Below are 22,739 nucleotides of genomic sequence, written 5' to 3'. Positions count from 1 at the left end.
CGCAGGAACGACCACCAGCTCATGACTTATATATCCATCGGTCACCATGAAGGGGGTCTGGTCTGTATTTTATTTGGGTGGTCTGAAAGAATCTGTATCTATATATGAGGTCTGTATTTACTAAGAGGGTCGGATCTGGGGCCTATATTTATTAGGGGTCTAGTCTGTTTTACATCTCCCTACAACATGGTATGGAGCTTTCTTGGGGTCTTACACATGAGGCTTTAATTCTAGGGCAGCTGGCTAGTTGTGTAGTGGTACCCTCGGGTACTAGGAGCCATTGCAGTGCCTTGATGTGGTGATCTAGTTGTCCGCCGGTCTCACGTGACGGCAGACTCACTGGTTTTGTTTGGGGGCGATGCCTGGCTTTTTCCTGTGTGTGACAGCTTGCCTTGAGCATGCAAAACTGTAAGCCACTTACCACTGATCCCACATGGTTTATGTGAGGAGAACTGACTTTTCATCAAGAAAGAAGTCTTCACGTACAGTTTTTAATCTGTCTGATCCGCTAACCAAGAAATCTGTGTGACAAACCTCTTGTATGTGAACCTTAAATAATGGAAAGCATCATCTGCAGTCTTTAATAGTGGGCAAGATGTTCTCTACTCTCTGCTTCAATCCTTTAGATTGTCTTATATACCAGCATAGCAAGGCCTGACCAGTATTCATCTAGTATGTCAGCTGTGATATGTAGGGAACGTGTTCAATTCCTCTGCAGTACCATTACACCATTCTCATTGAAGTCCACAAGCTGTCTGTAAGCTGCATCAAAGTGTAGGGTACATCAGAGATGTTCTTTTCACACGGGCGAGTATTCCGCGCGGATGCGATAGTTGAACGCATTGCACCCGCACTGAATACCGACCCATTCATTTCTATGGGGCTGTTCACATGAGCGGTGATATTCACGCATCACTTGTGCGTTGCGTGAAAATCGCAGCATGTTCTATATTCTGCGTTTTTCACGCAACGCAGGCCCCATAGAAGTGAATGGGGTTGCGTGAAAATCGCACGGTTGCTAGGAGACGATCGGGATGGAGACCCGATCATTATTATTTTCCCTTATAACATGGTTATAAGGGAAAATAATAGCATTCTGAATACAGAATGCATAGTAAAATAGCGCTGGAGGGGTTAAAAAATATATATATATAATTTAACTCCCCTTATTCCACTTGATCGCGATGCCCAGCATCTCCTTCTGTCTCCTTTACTGAACAGGACCTGTGGTGAGCATTCATTACAGGTCAAGGACCTGTGGTGACGTCACTCCGGTCATCACATGATCCATCACATGATCTTTTACCATGGTGATGGATCATGTGATGACCGGAGTGACGTCACCACAGGTCCTTGACCTATAATGAATGCTCACCACAGGTCCTGTTCAGTAAAGGAGACAGAAGGAGATGCCGGGCATCGCGATCAAGTGGACTAAGGCGAGTTAAATTATTTTTTTTATTTTTTTTAAAGAGGACCTTTCACCAGAATAAAACCTCTAAACTCCGTTCGCCCGGTATAGCCTCCGGTATCTTCATAGTTAGGCTCCACCCAGGGGAACCTGCCGGAGTCTCTTTCTCCTATGCTGTAGCGCTGACCAATCACAGTGCTCAGCTCATAGCCCACACATTATTACAGCGGGCAGGGCTTTCAGTAGACTACACGATCATAATAACACTCAGTGTATGAGCGCTGCTATGGGAGCCATAGTAAGTATGTACAACCTGCAGATTATGGTTCTCGTCTATATTGGAGACCACATAAATTAACTTGTGGACATGCCCAATGTACAGTACTTACCTTTCAGAGCTCCTATAGGTCCTTCGACGATGTACTCCCCTGACAGATTTCTTTAGGGTACATGCACACAGCAGTGCAGTTTATGCGTATCTTCCACATGGATTTTGGACGGATCCATTATGGATCAGCAAAAACGCTTCCGTTAGGATAATACAAATGTCTGCATCCGTTATAAACGGATCCGGTTGTATTATCTCTAAAATAGTCATGAAGGATCTGGCACTAAAACCATTGTAAGTCAATGGGCGTCAGATCCGTTTTCTTTTGTGTTTGAGAAAACGAATCCGTCATGAAACACAATGTAAGTCAGTGGTGCCAGTTAATTATTTTTTGGGACACAAAAGAAAACGGATCCAGCGTCTTCCTCCGAATCCAATGTGCAGTGTTTTTCTGTCCGGTATGGGAACGCAACCAAACGGAACGGAATGCATTCTGGTGCTCTCCGTTCACTTCAGTTTTCTCCCCATTGACAATGAATGGGGGCAAAACGGAAGCGTTTTCTTCTGGTATTCAGATCCTATGTTGGATCTCAATCCCGGAAAGGAAAAGCGCAGATGTAAAGGTAGCCTTACTTTGACAGTGCGTCATGTGTCATCACTCTAGCAGCGTAAGCAAAGACCATCGGTGGATCTGGAAACCATCATCATAGGATTAGCAGGACTCTGAAAGGTAAGTACAGTTTTTTTTGTTTTTTTTATCCATATTGGGTTTATATAAAACTATTTTTGAATGGCTGGAAAACCCATTTAATGTATAATCTCTGAATATCCCTTTTTAGTGTTTGCCTTTTAGAATATTGCCAAAAAATAGACATTGTGAAAATGCAATACGACTCAATGAAACTGGAATTATATCTGTTTCTCATTAACCTCTTTTAGGATCAGAAATGGACCCCGACAATCTGTGCCTTGAATCACTAACGCTAGACTCTAATAAGCTTCATTTACAGTAAGTATGTTTTAGGGATTTTTTAAAAGTTGACGACCATTTTGTAGAAGAATGTAAGAACGATAAAATAACTACTGGACTGTTAATGTTAGAACAGATATGGATGTTTACATCAAGTAATTATATGGTTGCTTTATAATAAAATACTTCATTATGTGTCTACCTGCTGCTCACTCACTTCATTGTATTTTTAGCTGCACAATTCAGCCCTTATCCTGATTAGCTATACCATGGTTTCTACAGACGTACCGTAGGACACAACACAGAACAACAGTCGTTTGTTCAACGTCTTTCTTTCTAATCCTCACTCTCATCTTCAAATCCAATTTGACCCTGAGGGTAATAAGAAAATAAGCATTTTACTCTGGGTGGTGGACAAGGTCCTTTACAACTCGGCTACAACATGGCTACTATCCATGTACAGTGGATATAAAAAGTCTACACACCCCTGTTAAAATCAGTCAGGTTTCTGTGATGTAAAAAAATAAGACAAAGATAAATAATTTCAGAACTTTTTCCACCTTTAATGTGACCTATAAGCTGTACAACCCAATTGAAAAACAAACTGAAATCTTTTAGGTAGAGGGAAGAAAAAATATAAAAATAAAATAATATGGTTGCATAAGTGTGCACACCCTTAAACTAACACTTTGTTGAAGCACCTTTTGATTTTATTACAGCACTCAGTCTTTTTGGGTATGAGCCTATCAGCATGGCACATTTTGACTTGGCAAGATATTTGCCCACTGTTCTTTGTAAAAACACTCCAAATCTGTCAGATTGCGAGGGCATCACTTGTGCACAGCCCTCTTCAGATCACCCCACAGATTTTCAATCGGATTCAGGTCTGGGCTCTGGCTGGGCCATTCCAAAACTTTAATGTTCTTCTAGTGAAGCCATTCCTTTGTTGATTTGGATGTATGCTTTGTTATGCTGAAAGATTAAGTTCCTCTTCATGCTCAGCTTTCTAGCAGAAGCCTGAAGGTTTTGTGTCAATATTGACTGGTATTTGGAACTGTTCATAATTCCCTGTAGCTTAACTAAGGCCTCTTTCACACTTGCGTTGTCCGGATCCGGCGTGTACTCCATTTGCCGGAATTACACGCCGGATCCGGAAAAACGCAAGTGAACTGAAAGCATTTGAAGACGGATCCGTCTTCAAAATGCGTTCACTGTTACTATGGCACCCAGGACGCTATTAAAGTCCTGGTTGCCATAGTAGTAGTGGGGAGCGGGGGAGCAGTATACTTACAGTCCGTGCGGCTCCCGGGGCGCTCCAGAATGACGTCAGAGCGCCCCATGCGCATGGATGACGTGTCCATGCGATCACGTCATCCATGCGCGTGGGGCGCCGTGACGTCACTCTGAAGCGCCCCTGTAGCTGCAAGGACGGTAAGTATACTGCTCCCCCGCTCCCCACTACACTTTACCATGGCTGCCAGGACTTTAGCGTCTTGGCAGCCATGGTAACCATTCAGAAAAAGCTAAACGTCGGATCCGGCAATGCGCCGAAACGACGTTTAGCTTAAGGCCGGATCCGGATTAATGCCTTTCAATGGACATTAATTCCGGATCCGGCCTTGCGGCAAGTGTTCAGGGTTTTTGCCCGGAGCAAAAAGCGCAGCATGCTGCGGTATTTTCTCCGGCCAAAAAACGTTCCGGTCCAGAACTGAAGACATCCTGATGCATCCTGAACGGATTTCTCTCCATTCAGAATGCATTAGGATAAAACTGATCAGGATTCTTCCGGCATAGAGCTCCGACGACGGAACTCTATGCCGGAAGAAAAGAACGCAAGTGTGAAAGAGCCCTAAGGCCCCAGTTCCAGCTGAAGAAAAACAGCCCCTTGGCATGATGCTGCCACCCCCATGCTACACTGTGGGTATGGTGTTCTTTTAGTGATGTGCAGTGTTGTTTTTGCGCCAAACATATCTTGGAATTATGGCCAAAAAGTTCAACCTTGGTTTCATCAGACCATAACACCTTTTCTCACATGCTTTTGGGAGACTTCAGATGTGTTTTTTGCAAAATGTAGCCTGGCTTGGATGTTTTTCTTTATAAGAAAAGGCTTTCGTCTTGCCACTCTACCCCATAGCCCAGACATATGAAGAATACGGGAGATTGTTGTCACATGTACCACACAGCCAGTACTTGCCAGATATTCCTGCAGCTCCTTTAATGTTGCTGTAGGCCTCTTGGTAGCCTCCCAGACCAGTTTTCTTCTCGTCTTCTCATCAATTTTGGAGGGACGTCCAGTTCTTGGTAATGTCACTGTTGTGCCATATTCTCTCCACTTGATGATGACTGTCTTCACTGTGTTCCATGGTATATCTAATGCCTTGGAAATTCTTTTGTACCCTTCTCCTGACTGATACCTTTTAACAATGAGATCCCTCTGATGCTTTGGAAGCTCTCTGTGGACCATGGCTTTTGCTGTGGGATGCGACTAAGAAAATTTCAGGAAAGACCAACTAGAGCAGCTGACCTTTATTTGGGGTTAATCAGAGGCACTTTAAATGATGGCAGGTGTATGCTGACTCCTATTTAACATGATTTTGAATGTGATTGCTTAATTCTGAAAACAGCTACATCCCCAGTTATAAGAGGGTGTACACACTTCTGCAACCACATTATTTTAGTTTTTTTTTTTTCTTCCCTCCACCTAAAAGATTTCAGTTTGTTTTTTAATTGAGTTGTACAGTTTATAGGACACATTAAAGGTGTAAAAAGTTCTGAAATGATTTATCTTTCTCATTTATTACATCACAGAAACCTGACATTTTAACAAGGGTGTGTAGACTTTTTATATCCACTGTATATTTGAGACTTGATTCTATTTATTATCCGCCCCCCTCTTCTCCATCGTACGTTCCCTTTGTTTTTTCCTTAATGTGACATTGACATATCAAAGGTTTTGAGGTTCTGAGACCCCACCGATCCCTAGAGATGAGAGAAGCGCTCACACAGAACACTCGGAATAGAGGCAGACTCATAAACTTTCTGTTGCGCCCATTTCTTGCAGTGAGGAGAGACAACGCGCTATGTGTGTGCTTCTCTCTCCTAATTCTAGTAATCAGTGGGATGTCTCAGCACTCAAATGTTTTTTTTTATAGTACAAGTACACTTTAACCACTTGACAGTTTTGCCCAAGCTCTGCTTTGGCTTTGAGTAAAATCCTTACTAGATCATATCTCAGGTGGGTAGAAGCTAGAGATATGGGCTTGAGTGATAGCAGCTGAAAGTGAAAGCCAGTTTCAGCTGCTTTCACTGTTGATTGGATTTCTAACAGCTATGTCTCCTGATGTAGAAGAGATAATGCTGTGATTCTTATCTTGTTTTAAAGCTCAGATTGTTAGCTGTCAAACAAGACCAGGCCGAGATATGAAGATTTAAAGCAGCCCTCCCCCTTCACCTGGCTGTGATCTCAGCCAGCCCGAAGGAGGAGAGATGGGGGGTGGGCAACATGGAGCTGACAGCCTGCTTTATAGAAGAGAAATAATATTTTAAAAAATACAGTGAGGAACAGAAGTATTTGAACACCCTGCGATTTTGCAAGTTCAACCGCATGGAGTGGTCTGAAATTCACATTCTAGGTGCATTTCCACTGAAAGAGACAGAATAAAAAAAATAAAAAAAATCAGGAAATATCATTGTATGATTTTTAAACAATTTATTTGTCTTACACTGCTGAACATAAATATTTGAACACCTGAAAAAATCTGTATTAATATTTGGTACAGAAGTCTTTGTTTGCAATTACAGAGGTCAAACATTTCCTGTAGTTTTTGACCAGGTTTGCACACACTGCAACAGGGATTTTGGCCCAGTCCTCCACACAGATCTCCTCTAGATCTGTCAGGTTTCAGGGCTGTCACTGAGCAACACAGAGTTTCTGCTCCCTCCAAAGATGTTCTATTGGATTTAGGTCTGGAGACTGGCTAGGCAACTCCAGTACCTTGATATGCTTCTTACGGAGCCACTCCTTGGTTATCCTGGCTGTGTGCTTCGGGTCGTTGTCATGTTGGAAGACCCAGCCACGACCCATCTTCAATGCTCTGACTGAGGGAAGGAGGTTGTTGCTTAAAATCTCACAATAAATGGCCCCATTCATCCTCTCCTTAATACAGTGCAGTCGTCCTGTCCCCTTCGCAGAAAAGCACCCCCAAAGCATGATGTTACCACCCCCATGCTTCACAGTAGGGATGGTGTTCTTGGGATGCAACTCATCCTTCTTTTTCCTCCAAACACGACGAGTCAAGTTTAGACCAAAAAGTTCTACTTTGGTCTCATCAGATCACATGACTTTCTCACATGCCTCCTCTGGATCATCCAGATGGTCATTGGCAAACTTCAGATGGGCCTAGACATGTGATGACTTGAACAGGGGAACCTTCCGTGCAATGCATGATTTGAAACCATGACTGCGTAGTGTTCTACCGACAGTGACCTTTGAAACTGTGGTCCCAGTTCTCTTCATGTCATTGACCAGCTCCTCCTTTGTAGTTCTGGGCTGATTCCTCACCTTTTCTTTTTTTTTAAACTCGTTTTATTAGGAGTAAACAGCACAAGTATGCTTTAGATAAGGCATGATGTTTGCCCACGCAGGGGCCATAAAAAATGTCACAAATACATGGAATGTAATACATATTGAATATCAATAACATAACAGATCAATTAAGGTGAGGTTACAATAAGATTACGGAGGAGAAAAGGACATTGCATCAGGCACACTACTGTGATCAGAGAGAGCTGACTCAAGATGAGCTGAAGTGTCAGGCCTAATCATCGGCCGCTGAGTACATATGTGTTGTGTGCAAAGTTAACGGAGATGAGCACCACTCACCCCATACCTTATGAAACTTTTGTGGGCACCCTCTGTGTTTAAAAACAAAGCTCTCCATAGAGACTGCGTGATTTACCAGAGATATCCATTGCCCTAGCGTAGGATGTCTATCCCCCATCCAACGTATAGCTATGGCCTTCCTGGCGAGAAACAAAGCTTCCCTCAGAAAGATTCTATGGTAATGCGACCAAGACTCCTCATCCAATACACCCAGGATACACAATTTGGGACATAAGGGTACTGTTACGGGGACCATGGTAGAGAGAACCTCTAGCACCGAAGTCCAGCATTGACTAATTAGCTCACATTCCCAAATCATGTGCCAGAAATCAGCACTTTCTTTCTCGCACCTGTTATGGGTGAGACGTCCCATTCTGTGTAGCCTGGAGGGAGTGAGGTAGCTGCGGTGCAGCATGAATAATTGCACCAGTTTATTATTAATGGAAGGCGATACCTTTGTTGGGGCTGACAGAGCCTCGCACCAGTCTTCAGAAGATAAAGAAGGTATAGACAACCTCCACCTATTCTTGACCGTCAATGGGGACACAGTCATGCGAGAGTTGAGCAGGTGCGTGTACAGCGCAGAAATAATGCCCTTGAGACCTTAACACTCCAATGATGGGATAATTAGATATACCTCTCCCCGCACCCTGATACGGAGCCTGCAGTGCATATCTTAATTGAAGATACCTATAGAATAGCGTGCGAGGTACCTCAAATTTCTCTTGGATTTGTGAAAAGGAGCGCAGCTGACCCCCCTAATACACGTCTCCCAGGGTCAAAACTCTGTGGTGTCTCCAGTCAGCAACCCCCTCCAGCAATGCCAAGTGGGGAAACATAGAGTTGTCCCATATGGGGACTGCATCAGGCAGATATGTATTTGTATTCAGCTTAGAGGCCTTCCAAGCTTGGTGTGCCAATCTGTGTAGTGGCAGAAGGCGTGTGCGCGGAGGGCCAGAGCCCTCCAGAACAGGCCACAGCGTGGTCATTCGTAAATGATCATGCAAGTAAAATTCAGCATTGGGCAGTGGAGCATTTGTTATCCAGTGCTTCAAGAACCGCAGTTGGCTAGCTATGAAATAGAGGAAGAAGTCCGGGAGGGAGGCTCCTCCCTGCAGCTTCGATCTCTGTAGCACCAAGAGTGAGAGTTTCCTTCTAGCCTTGCCCCAAACGAAAGAGGCGATCAGGGCATGAATGCGATTAAAAAAGCCCCGGGGCACCGGAGTGCAAGCATGAGACAGAAGGTATAGACCTTTGGGTAATAACACCATTTTCACTAAATTCAGTCTTCCCATGATGGACAGTGGGAGGGCTCCCCAGGTTTTTATCTTATCCTGAAATACAGATTCTAGGGACTCAATATTCAGTGTATAAGACAAATGCGGCTCTTTCGTAATTATTACCCCTAGGTACTTGAAACGGTCGACTACCGGCAGGTTATGGCTATGCGAAGGCCAATCATGAGACCAGAGAGGCATGATAGCTGACTTGGCCCAGTTTATGTGTAGCCCAGAATATTGACTGAACTGTTCAATAATCGATATCGCTCTAGGTAGAGTCACCTCCGGGTCAGACATAAATAGGATTAGATCATCCGAATATAGTCCTATTCTGTCCTCCCTGCCTCCCATACTGATGCCCGCATATACCTGGTCCTGTCTAAGTCTAAGGGCTAGATGTTCTATCGCTACCGCAAATAGTAAAGGCGACAGAGGGCAACCCTGCCTTGTGCCTCTGTGGAGGGGGAACGTGTCAGAGTAGTTACCATTGAGTTGGATATTGGCTGTGGGGCTCTTGTACAATATCTCTATCCATTTAATGAACCTGGGACCAAAGCCGAAGCTCCTAAGCACGGTCAATAAGAACGACCATTCTAATGAGTTGAAGGCCTTGGCAGTGTCTATAAAGAAGCCATAGCCCACCGTGCCTTCTCAGACGCCCCAATCTGTGCAATTTCCTGCGCTCTCCGTATGTTATCAGAAGTGGATCTGCCTGGGATAAAGCCAGATTGGTCTGTGTGGACCACTGACGTGATCACTTTATTTAAGCGATTAGCCAAAATTCTGGTCAGGATTTTATAATCCAAGTTCAGAAGAGAAATTGGACGATAAGATCCACAATCCAACGGGTTCTTGTCAGGCCTCAGAATCACCACTATTATGGCATCATACATCGAGTCCGACAAGGATCCGCGAGAGTGCGCGGCATTGTACAAATTCAGCAGCTGTGGTCCCAGGACATCCACATATTTAGAATAGACCTCAATCGGGATGCCATCCGGGCCTGGCGCTTTCCCTACCGGGAGGTCACTGATCGCTTGCGTAATCTCTTCCAGCGTGACATCCTCCTCCATTAGACCTTTGTCCAGGTCTCCTAGCTGAGGATGAGACACCTCTCGGAGATATGCCTCCAGATCATGCTCAGTATATGTTGCTGCAGACCTATATAAATCCTGATAAAAGTTACGGAAGCACGTCAGTATGCCATCCAGTGACTCAACCACATGCCCATCAGCATCTCGTATGCGGCGTACAGGGTGGGACATAGTGTTGCTATGCGCAATATGTGCAAGCAACTTGCCAGCCTGATTGCCCGTCTCAAACGCCTGTTGTTTAAGGAAGATGTCACGGAACCATGAACCAGACGTACAACAAGGGATAAGTGAAAATAAGAAGGCTTTATTGAAAATAAAGCTGTAAAGCAAAAGTCCAAACGGATGGCGAAACCGAAGCAGAGTCTTTGCGAAGCCAGAGGTCAGGAACCAGAAGGGTAGTCAGACGAAGCCAGGATCAGGAACCAGCAGGGTAGTCGGACGAAACCAGGATCAGGAACCAGCAGGGTAGTCGGACGAAACCAGGATCAGGAACCAGAAGCAGCAGCAGTCAGAAGCATGTGAACACAGGAGGACCAAGCAAGGAACTGAAGCCACAGACCTCCTATATATATGAGCTAGGCATCCAGCTCCTCCCAGTGGGAAGGAGGAGCCGCAGGGTGGGAGGCTACAAGAAACCCAGAAACCAAGATGGCCGCCAGCACATGTCAAACGAAGGAGAACAGCAAGAAGGTAAGACCATGACAGAAGAAGAGTTTGCGTTTACTCTTCTCTTCCAAATGCATCATATACAATCTCCCCCTAGAGAGCCATCCTAGCCTATTCTCCTAGGAGGGGTTCTCCGTAAAGGCCTTTTCGGCTTCCTTGCATCTAGCATATAGGTCATTTTCTTTACGCTGCGAGTCCTTCTTAAAGGGCTTCGATCACCCCACTAAAGTCATATATATTTTTTTTTTGGGCTACTTAAATCCCTTATACTGCGATATATCAATATATAATGCTCTTACTGATTTTCGTTCTGTAGTCTCTTCAAAAAATCGACTTTTATAATATGTTAGTTACCTCTCTACCAGCAAGTAGGGTGGCTACTTGCTGGTAGCAGCCGCATCCTCCTTTCATAAAGACGCCCCCTCCTCATGTTGATTGACAGGGCCAGCGAACGCGCTAGTCCTTTGACTGGCCCTGTCTGCGTTCAAAATTTCGCGCCTGTGCCGTACCGGTCTTCAGTCGACGCAAGCGCACTGAGAGGAGGACGCTCGCTCGGCCGCTCCAACCTCAATGCGCCTGCGCCGATGACGTCACATCTACACCCGGCGCACTGAGGAAGGAGCGGCGAGCGTCCTCCTCTCAGTGCGCCTGTGCAGACTGAAGACCGGTATGGCGCAGGCGCGAAATTTTGAACGCAGACAGGGCCAGTCAGAGGACCAGCGCGTTCGCTGGCCCTGTCAATCAACATGAGGAGGGGGCGTCTTTATGAAAGGAGGATGCAGCTGCTACCAGCAAGTAGCCGCCCTACTTGCTGGTAGAAAGGTAATTTACATATTATAAAAGTCAGTTTTTTTTTAAGAAACTACAGAACGAAAATCAGTAAGAGCATTTATATATTGATATATCGCAGTATAAGGAATTTAAGTAGCCAAAAAAATAATAATGACTTTAGTGGGGTGACAAGCCCTTTAATGTAAGAGATGGAAGATTTAAGACATCCTCTAAGGTAGACCTTCATAGTTTCCCAGAGCAGCAGGGTGTTTGTCGAATCGTCCTGAACCTCCAAGAACATCCTCAGCTGATCTGGGACCCTATCATTCAGGCCGAAGAGGGACAACCAGACGGGATGAATACGCATCCTGCATCCCGGACCGACAGAGTCAGATAAAGCGAGCACCACAAGCAACGGGGCATGGTCCGATGGTCCCTGAGGTCCATAACTTATCTCCACCAGATCAGTATATACCGGGGCATTCCCAAACATATAGTCTATTCTAGACAGGGCACCTCTAGCCGGGGGGAAGCAAGAGTACTCCCGTTTTGCGGGTTCCTGGCCCTCCACATGTCAATCCATCCCATTTCCAGAGAGACCCTAGAAAGAACAGTGCCATCAGAACTGGACCTATTCCCGCTACCCCCAGTGCGATATCTATCCATATCCTCGTTCATGACCTGGTTAAAGTCCCCCATGCAGAGTAGGCGAGCAGTGGGATATTGAGCTACGAAGCCTGTCATCGCCTGCAGGAGGGAAAGAGAGGCAGGAGGAGGATTATACACATTAATGATTACAAATGGGGCGCAATTAATGTACACATACAGAAAGATATATTGTCCCTCTGGATCCACAACAGAGTGACAGACCTCCCATCTAAGACTTCTGTGGACCATCAAGGCGACCCCCCCTGGAGTGAGAGCTACCGTACGCGTTAAGGTGTTGAACCCAGGGTTTCCTGAGCTTATTACACGTTTCTGGAGTCAGGTGGGTTTCCTGGAGGCCTATAACGTGCGGATTAATGGAGCGTATATGAGAGAACACAGTGATTCTTTTCTTGGGGTCACCTAGGCCCCGCACATTCCAAGACAGGACCCTCATGGAGGCCATGTGTGCACTAACAGAAATTCAGCAGAAAGTGTGCTCAGCCAAGGTGCAGATATTGAGCACCCGTAGCTGCAATCCCTACTCGACAGTGCCCCCTATGCAATCCGTGTGAAGTGGTGTAAACTTGAGCAGTTTCAAACATAATGCAGAGAAATAACAAGATAAACATAAAATCGTCTGAACCAAAGCCGGCTAACATAGTGACTAATAACTCGGGGACCTGCATAGCGTAATCAGGTGTAATAACTATGCAGGTAGTGCTCCTACCCTCTACAACAGAGTAATGTTATGTCAACAATAATAGATAATTGTATATCTCACAGGCAAGCAAGCATCAAGTCTCAACAAAACGGATGTGATAATAGAGACCAGCTCAAAAAGCCGTCAGCCACGGGTCGGTAAGAGAAATACTTGCAGGTGATGCTCAGTTACCGCCTCAGCGCGGTCCAGGGCGTCCTGGCTTCCTGGAGACCCAGTCCTCAGCCTCTCTAGGATCGGTGAAGAAGACTGTTTTGTCGTGGTCGACAACTCGGAGCCGCGCTGGGTACGCCATGGAGTATTGAAGGTTTAACTTCCGGAGGCGACGCTTGACCGATACGGATGTGGCTCTCCTCTTCTGAAGGTCGGCAGAGAAGTCCGGGAACAGTGAGACGCGCGTGTTGTCATGTCTGACTTCCTGCTTGTTCCTGGCCTGACTGAGGATGAGATCCCTGTCCCTCCAGTTCAGCAGATGTGCCAGGAGAGGTCTAGGGGGGCCCCGGGCGGGGGAGATCTGGCAGGAACTCGATGCCCTCTCTCCACAGCATAGGCAGTAGAAAATGGTGTGTCAGGAAACTGTTCCTTGAACCAGGATTCCAGGAAGGTGGCAGGATCCCTGCCCTCTGCTTTTTCCGGGAGACCCAGGATTCTGACATTGTTACGTTGGGCCCTGTTTTCCAGATCGTCGCATTTTTGCTGCCACTGACCAACGGAGCGATCCAGCTCCTGTACTTTTACCTCCATGGGTCTGGTCAGGTCCTCCAGAGCAGACACTCGATCCTCCGTGTGTTTGACCCGGTCACTCAACTGTTGGACGTTGTGTCTCAGCAGTCCCAGATCCACGCGCACCTCCTCTATCTTCCCAGTAAGTGAGGACTGGCAAGAGGAGGCTCCACTTGTTGGGCAGCTTGGCCGCGGGTAAGAGCAGCGCGGGGCGGAGTAGCTGCCACGGCGCCATGTTGGGCGTACTCTTTAAGCTTCTCAGCTGAAGCCTGTGCTTTGTTTGGACCCATGGTCGGCGTGCAGGGTCCTCTCTTACGCCTGCACACCGTCCACTCAGCTGTGGGGTTCGGCAGTTTGTCAGGATGATGCAGGATAGGCGAGGGGTATCGGAGCTGCACTCAAACGCGTGCTCTCATGCCGGCTGCTGGCCACGCCCCCCCTCACCTTTCTTATCATCAGTGATACCCCACGAGGTGAGATCTTGCATGGAGTCCCAGTCCGATAGAGACTGACAGTCGTCTTTATCCTCTTCCATTTTCTAACAATTGCTCCAACAGTTGATCTATTTTCACCAAGCTGCTTGGCAATTGCCCCGTAGCCCTTTCCAGCCTTGTGGAGGTCCACAATTTTGCCTCTAGTGCCTTTTGACAGCTCTTTGGTCTTGCCCATGGTAGTAGTTGGCGTCTGACGGTCTGTGGGGTGGACAGGTGTCTTTAAAGCGCTCAGACATGTGCTACTAAGTCAGATTAATGAGTGGAGTAGAGGTGGACTTTTTAAAGGCACAGTAACAAGTCTATGACAGCCAGAATTCTTGCTGTTTCTCAGGTGTTCAAATACTTATGTTCAAGAGTGCAAGACAAATTCTTTGAAAATCATACAATGTCATTTCCTGAATTTTTATTTTATTTTTTTTTATTCTGTCTCTGAGTGGGAATGCACCTACAATGTGAATTTCAGACCCCTCCATGATTTCTAAGTGGGAGAACTTGCAAAATCGCAGGGTGTTCAAATACTTCTGTTCCTCACTGTATATACATTTGGCAACATCATAAATTTGGTGTCCCATTAAAAGTTATCATGTTATTTATGTCAAGTAAAGTTAGTTTTTAAATTCTTTATTTATATTTCCTTGACAATAAAGCAAATATCAAAACCGTATACAAATGTGTGGATTTTACATGAGTATACATACACACATTATAGAACAAACAATAAACATTAGATCCTTCCATTCACAATGGTAGGGCCCATCCCATAACATCGAAGTGCACATAAGCCAGCTTGCTAATCAAACTAGCCCACATCTTCAGGTCCAGTACTAAAATCAACTAAATAAAACGATCCGTACCTGTGGAAAGAGCAAGTGTGCCCTAATAAAACTGTGGCATTTTAATATCATATTAGTACATTAGACAATGGAATGCGCGAGGGAAATCCAAGAAAATCAGGGAGCCACACGCGTCAGATTTACTCCACAAAGAGTTGACGGGTCTCAGGGTTGTCAGTAAAACTCCACCAGGTTTCCCAGATTTTGTTGTACTTAAGCATTGCCTTATGGGTGAAGGTACTCATCTCCTCTAACTTGCCCACTTGGCTTAATTTGTTCAGCCAATGAGATATGGGGGAGTTATCAATTGCTTCCAATACAAGGGAAACATATTTTTAGCTGTTAACACCATGTGTTTCCATAACGTAATGTTGAATCTGGTCGGAGAGTCAGGGGTAATGTTCAAAAATAACAATAGCGGGGTAATCTTAGGAGATCCTATACAAACTTGTTGAATTATTTTATCCACTTCAGTCCAAAACGGGACATTCAATGGGCACATCCACCATATTTGTAAATAGGAGGCAGTACCAGATTGACATCTCCAGTACAATGAAGGAATGAGTGGATTAATAGCATGCAGTACCACCGGTGTTTTATACCACCTGCTAGCAAGTTTATAAGACGTCTCCTGCTGTCTTTTTAGTTAATTTTAGATTTAGCTCTTCCTCCCACACACCTATGTATGAGGGAGCAGGGCCACCGCCTGGACACACCAACGATCAATTTTGGGGGTAGGGATCTTTGTGCTGCCAGCTTTTCAAACCACAAAAAGTCCCTATTCCATGAGTTGGAAAGTTTGGTGGTTAGGTCCGGGATTGTACCATCAACCAGTATGTCTCCCAATCTATAGTGTTTTAAAGCTCTCTGTTTATCCAACCAGAGTGTAGTGAATGGATCCTTAAGCCCCAGCGTATCTCCCAGAGTTAATAATGGCGAAGGATGAGTCCACAACCTGTGTATACTATGAGTGTGTGTCCAGACTGCCAACGGAGCCTTAGTCAGCAGTGGGATATTATTAGGAGGTCGGGTGCCTATCTTTACTCCCATCAGGGCCTGAGTTAGTGAGAAGCCTACCGCCTCTTCTTCAATTGGAACATATAGTTTAAAGGACGTGTTCTAAACCAGTCCAATACCCTGGTAAATTGAACCGCCCTATACAAATTTTCCATGTCAGGGAGCTCTATACCCCCAGCTTGCTTAGGTTTAATCATAGTGGAATGCGCGATTCTGCAGATCCCATTTGCCCACGTGTATTTGAGAAAAACACTCTTAAGTTGGGAGAAGAATGCCCTAGGTAAAAATATGGGCAATGTTTGGAATAAATACAGCACTTTCGGCATGATCATAATCTTCAAGAGGTTTACCCTACCCATCCACGAAATATATGGGATTTTCCACGAATGAAGTATGTCCCATATGTGGCTAAGCAATGTAATGTAGTTTAAGGCATACTAACTGTCCGGGTTTGGAGAGATTTGTAAGTAAAGTATTTTATATGATTACTCGACCAGGAGAAATCAGCGGCTGCCCGAGCTCGATTTATCATTTTCCTGGTACAGAAAATATTCAGTGCTGTCGATTTGGACGGATTTATTAAAAAATTCGATAGCAAATTGAACTCCCAAATAACTGCGATAGCATAGGGCAGGGGTGGCCAACCTTACAGACACAAAGAGCCAAAAAATAAATAAATGTATGACTACCAGGAGCCACAAGCTATACATTTACACACAAGTCACCGTATTTTTCGCCCTACAAGATGCACCTAGGTTTTAACAAAGAAAAAAAAGAAAATTTAATCTGATCTGAGGTCTGATAAAAATATTTTTTTCTTATTTTTCATTAGCAAAAAAGAAAAGATATATTTTTCATCAGACCTCAGATCAGACTCTTAAATCAGATCCCCAATCCTCATCTGACCTAAAATAAGATCCCCAAACCTCATCAGACCTCCAATGCTCGGATCGGACAACACAAATCAGACTTCCAGTGTCAGATCTTCCTCCCCCTTCTCAGATCAGGACCCCAATTGCACAGATCAGGACCCCCCATGCTCAGTTCATAGTAAGGACAAATAAAAGTGGAGAGAGCGGACAGCCTTGTCGCGTCCCATTAGTAATCCTAAAACAGGAGGACCAGGTACCATTGATCCGAATTGCGGCAGACTGGTCGGAATAAAGTGCAAGTATGGCAGTTATGAAGGGGGCAGGGGAATTAAATTTTTCTAATGACTTTCCCATATATACCCAGTCTATCCTGTCAAAGGCTTTTTCCGCGTCTGTGGACAACAAGGCTAAAGGGACACGTTTTGTTTTCGCATATTGTATTAGTTGTAGAACCCGTAGAGTGTTATCTTTCCCCTCCCTTCCTTTAACAAAGCCAACTTGTTCCTGATTAACCAAGGAAGGAAGTACCGTAGGTGTTGTATCCTGTTTGCCATCATTTTGGCATACAGCTTGATATCTAAATTCAGTAGAGAAATATGCCTATAACTGCTTTATAATGTAGCATCCTTACCTTCCTTGGGTAATACAGTGATATGGGCTGCCAACGAGTGTGGAGGAAAGATACCATCTCTGGATGCTGAGTGAAAAGCCCTTAATAGATGAGGGGAGAGCACTTCTGAAAACATTTTATAATAAGTTATCGAGAAGCCGTCCGGACCTGGACTTTTACCCGAGGGAGTGTCTTTCAAGGCCGTCCGAAATTCTTGCGGGGTGAAGGGAATTGTAAGCTGATCCCTTTAAGGGATAGATACAGACGGCAAGTGTAGGGAGTTTAGAAAGGCGTCCATTCGTTCTGGTCTCCTAGCCTGTTCATGAGATGATTCTTCCTCTCTCAAATTGTAGAGAGCGGCATAGAACTTTTCAAATTGAGTTGCTATACTCCGTGTGTCTGTTGTCTGTTGCTTCGCCATAAGGGTTAATAGTTTGGAGCCTGTATTACCATGTAGGTAAACTTTGTTTGGCATGCATGTAAGCCTTGGAAGCCTTATAATTCAGTAATTGGTTTAGCTTCTCTCTCAAGTTCGTAAGTTCAGCCAAGTCCCTCACTGCTAATGAATATTTATGTCTCTGCTCCAGTTTGGAGATATACGACAATGTGTCATCTATGTCCTTCTGCCTCTGTTTTTTAACATAGGTCCGAAGAGCTATTAGATCACCATGTACAACAGTCTTACGAGCTTCCCACAGAACCGAGGGAGATATGTCATGAGAGGTATTCTCCTGGAAGTAGGTAGAAATCCCCTCTGCTATCTTCTCCTTATGTGGGGTTGACTTAAGCAGAGCGTCATTCAGCCGCCACGTAAAGGATCTCTTGGGGAGAGAAGCAATGTGCAAGGAAATGCATATGGGGGCATGGTCGGAAATTCCTATGTTGCCTATTGAGGAATGTGCCACATTGGGGAGAAACACTGAGGGAAGAAACAGATAGGAGCCGGAGTAATAAGTATAGTCCTTATCATGTGGATGCATGACCCGCCAAATATCCTGCAGCTGCATTGAAGCTAGGGATTTTTTAAGGGCATTAAAGGGACACTGACAGGCCCAAAAAGCATATTTAGGTATATATATGACAGTACAGGTCTTATAAAGTGTATTAGAATCATCTAAGTATCCCCCCTGTCCACCTTATAAATACAGTAAAATGAAGTTTTATAACCTGCTTGAATCGTGTTCTATCTGCCCAAGGGGCGGCGTTTCATCTCAACTTGCGCCCAGCCAGCCTCGCCACAACTGCCGTTTGAAGCGCCGCCCAGCTCATCAATATTCACTTCGCTGGGCGGCTACTAGTGTCCCCGGCCATCTTCAGCGCATGCGCCCGGCACCCTCACTGGCCGGGATCGCATCACGCCTGCGCACAGTCTGATTCTCAGAGGTCGATGCAGCCTCTGCTTTATGCGCATGCGCTGGGCACAGTTTAGAGCAGCGCTTCAGAGTAGCCGCCCAGAGGAGTGAATATTGATGAGCTGGGCGGCGCTTCAAACGGCAGTTGTGGCGAGGCTGGCTGGGCGCAAGTGGAGGTGAAACGCCGCCCCTTGGGCAGATTGAACACGATTCAAGCAGGTTATAAAACTTCATTTTACTGTATTTAGAGGTGGACAGGGGGGATACTTAGATGATTCTAATACACTTTAGACCTGTACACTTAGACCTGTACTGTCATATATATACCTAAATATGCTTTTTGGGCCTGTCAGTGTCCCTTTAAGTTTCCTCTGCGATATACTCACACGTTTTGATGTACAGTCCAGCATGGGTTCTAAAACTAGATTAAGGTCGTCGTCGTCCCCCCCCTTACTACTAACATGCCTGTACCAAAAGATTTTAACTTTCCCAGTGTGGTGGAGAGCCAGTTGACCTGATCGGAGTTTGGAGCATACAGGCCAGCGATGGTGACTAGTGTGTGCTATCATACCTTTTCAGGAATAGAAACCTTCCATCCGGATCAGTCAAGTTGGTGTGGAGTGTAAATGGTACAGTTTTCTTTATTGCAATGGTTACACCCCTGGATCTGGAGTCACTACAGCAGGAGTGGAACCATTGCGCAAAATATTTCTGAGGTAAAGCAGAAATCTTACCCAACCTAAAATGAGTTTCCTGTATGATTGCCACTTCTACTTGCAGCAATCGGAGATGTTGGAAGACCCGAGACCTTTTCTGTGGTGAATTTAACCTCCGCGCATTCCATGTTACAATCTTAACAGTACTCATGAGAGCGAAAAGCTAGTAAAGAAAAAAAAAAGAGAGAGAGACCAATGAAATTAGAACAATAAAAATGAGAATCCTAATATGAACTCCAATGAGAGAGAGTAGAACTAGAGAGAATTTTCTGACAAACGACAATGTCATGGTAAGAGGAGGTGAACCCCTATAACCCAACATTGCAAACAATGATAACAACAGTAACATATACTGGATGTAATATGAAGTGAAAAAGATCTCCAATAATGGCAGCCTTAGGCCCTGAGATGATCAGAAACGGCAACCTCACAATTGTGTGAATCATGTGCCATCTCAATGCCTGAGACAGAAAACATAAGCCCCTCCTGGAGGTGTGATTAAATTGTAAAGAATACAAATCAACCAGGGAGGGGACAATATGGAATAACCATCATTGTGTGCAGTAGACACTTCAGTCCTCTACAGTGGGGCGTCATTTACGTGATTGACGTCCTTTGGCGCGTTTCCATGGGGCGGCCTCCAGAAGCTTCGGAAGATCTGCCAAATCCTCAATTTGCAGCCAAGATGAAATCTCCGAGGCCAGTAGATCAATGGCGTCACATAGAGGAAGTAAATCATCAGGTTTCCTGATAACCTTAGTGGATCCCTGAACAAAAAAGGAAACGCCAAAAGGTAACAACCATCGGTATCTAATTCCCTTAGCGCGTAAGGCATCAGTGACAGGTTTCAGCTGTATACTCTTATTTAGCATGACCGGAGATTCTGGAATAAGGAAATTTTTGCACCCTCAAACATAATCTCCTTCGATTCCCTAGCAGCCAATAGAATTGTATCTCTGTGATGTGAAAGGAGGACTCTACATATAATGTCCCCGGGAGGGTCTCCCTCTTTGGGTTTCGGCCGTAACGCTCTATGTGCCCGTTCCAGAGTCAGGTCTTTACCTACCTCAGGGTTCAAAAGGGGTCTCAGGATGGAGTAAGTAACGTCCATAGTGGTGGATTCAGCTGCCGTTTCTGGTACTTCTTTAATCCGAAGGTTGTTTCTCCTACCCCTATTGTCCTGATCTTCAATATAACTCAGGAGGCTGTTCATTCTAGCTTTACAATTATGGAGCGCAATTGAAGTGGCCTCTCCAAACAGTAGCAAAGTAGCTTGGTTTTCTTCTAGGTGCTCTACCCTCCCTCCAATGTCCCTTATATCTTGTTTGATATCAGAGAGGTCAGCTAGAACTGGCTTTTTGGCTGGTGACTAGTTGAAGGTCCTTCGGGGTGGCCGATCCCCCATAACGCTTTCAGCATCAGAAGATTCAATGGCGTCCGGGACCACAGAACAGCGGTGTGAGATTGCTGAGTCTGCTTGGAGTGAGAATGACTTTTATGCAAGAACTTCTCCATGTCCTGCTGTGATTTCGTCTGCTTTGAGACGGACGATGCCTCCGGCTTACCAACTTTGACCATACTGGAGGAAAATGCAGAATTAGCCAGTATATGATTACAGATGGGGTGCACTTCTCTCTTACAGCTGCTGCTCTAAGGGAACAGATATAAGAACAGATATAATATACGAAGGTCTGGAGAGGGGAATATGAGATCTCTCATTTTGTTGATTAAAAGACAGCCAAGGAGGAAGGGGGTGTAAGTGAAGCAGCCTGGACAGGTGGTGGTTAATGAAGGATTAATCCTGCTGTGTATAATTCACCCGGCAGATGTCTGTGACTTCTGCAGTCCATATAGTGTATACAGGTTACTCACTGATCCGGGGAGCGATAAATATGATGTCCGCAGGTCGAAATTCGGACAGCCACCTCCTCAGAGATCGGAATCGTGGCGCTCAAGCGGCCCAGGAGGTGAGGCCGAGCTGTTACAGGCCGCACTAGGCTGTACTAGGCTGCGCCGGTAAACTCCGGTTCCAAAGGTCCCCGGGCCCCCAGAAAGACCCCTGCCGGCAGCGGACGAGGAGCCGGATCGGTACGAGCACTCGACAGGCAGGTAGAGCAGCAGAGATGGGTTAGATGGCCCTGAATGTGTGAAGGCGGTCAGCAACTTCACAGGAAGCCATCTTCTCCGCTCGGCTGCAGGCCACACACCCCCTAAGTAAAGTTAGGATTACAATGCTCTACTGATTTTGAGTTGTGTGTTTTTTTTTTTTGTCTCCATTCACTTCTAAAACAAAATTCTGAATTTTGAGAGCAGTGCATTGTGGGAGTTTAGATGACAAAAGTGGAGAGAAAGTCTGTGTCCAAGGGCAATAACTAGTGAAATGTGACTGGAGGGAATGCTATGAAGTGCTTTCCATCATGGGCGGACTGGGAACTTAAAATGGCCCTGGAAAAAAACCTAAAAGTGGCCCCATGTTAAAGGCAAGTCCAAATTGACAGAAGGCAGGACAAGGTAAAAATCAAGCCAGAAGTAGGTGGTGCCTGCAATACAGTAGTGCAGCACAAAATGCTGCCCCAGCTGAACCAAATACCATAGTGTAGCATAAAATACTGCCCTATCGCCATACTGAAGATGGTGATATTGTTGAATTCAGGAGGGCATCTGGCTGTTGGCCAGGGTCATAAGTAGCTGATGCTCCTAGCATTAGTTACTTTTGAGAGCATCAGAACGTTATGTACCTGGTCAGCGATCGTGCGCGGTGGGGGGGGGGGGGGGGGGGAAGGCGGAATCGGGAAATTTCCCTGTAGGGTCTATGGCCAGTCCGCCCCTGCTTTCTATTCCTAGCCACAGGAAAATGTGGTTTGAGGACTTAAACTCTAGATACGGTTTCCACTGACCTATAATTAGCAGGACACATGTATAGCTGTAATGTGTCTCTTTGTCAGCTTTCAGCACTGTAGAGAGCGGTCCGGATATAATAGATGTCATGCATGACCTGCACAACTCTGTGGAATGTATTGATGAGTTGTGTAAGAAGCGTATTAACTGAGGCGTGTGATTCATGGCTCAGCCCTTGTACTATTCCTATTCAGCCCCCTATTAGCGTGTTCATAGGGGGAACAAAAGGGGGGGGGAATCACAAGAAGAGGCTTACAAGTGGCGGCGTTTTAGTGAGGAATCTGGGACAAATTGTTTTACACAGTACCTGCCGCTGTTCACTGCAGCTGATGAATATGGTCTTTGTATTTCCCCAGTAGTCCTACAAGATACGCTGGCTCCACCATTGGAAAAATATAGTTGAGCACAGAACAGAAGACCTTTTACTATTGTATTGATGTAAGGGGGGTGCTCATT

At 45.4% G+C, this 22,739-nt stretch overlaps 1 protein-coding gene across 4 annotated transcripts in view; it reads left to right on the top strand.

Moving 5' to 3' along the window:
• Nucleotides 1–22,739, top strand: part of INPP5K (inositol polyphosphate-5-phosphatase K) — an 86,104-nt gene that overhangs the window by 21,351 nt on the left and 42,014 nt on the right. For 3 of the 4 annotated variants that reach the window (XM_040423541.1, XM_040423540.1, XM_040423542.1), the window contains one exon: nucleotides 2,679–2,748. In XM_040423541.1, coding sequence (XP_040279475.1) covers nucleotides 2,679–2,748 — 70 coding nt within the window. Of the gene's footprint in view, nucleotides 1–2,678; nucleotides 2,749–22,739 lie in introns of those variants that run through there. The other variant, XM_040423543.1, reaches the window with a different exon arrangement.

The sequence above is a fragment of the Bufo bufo genome, chromosome 3 (assembly GCF_905171765.1).
Source record: "Bufo bufo chromosome 3, aBufBuf1.1, whole genome shotgun sequence".
Classification (NCBI taxonomy): Eukaryota; Metazoa; Chordata; class Amphibia; order Anura; family Bufonidae; genus Bufo; species Bufo bufo.
Note: the sequence above shows the minus strand (reverse complement) of the source record. Positions and strands in the feature narration are given on the sequence as shown.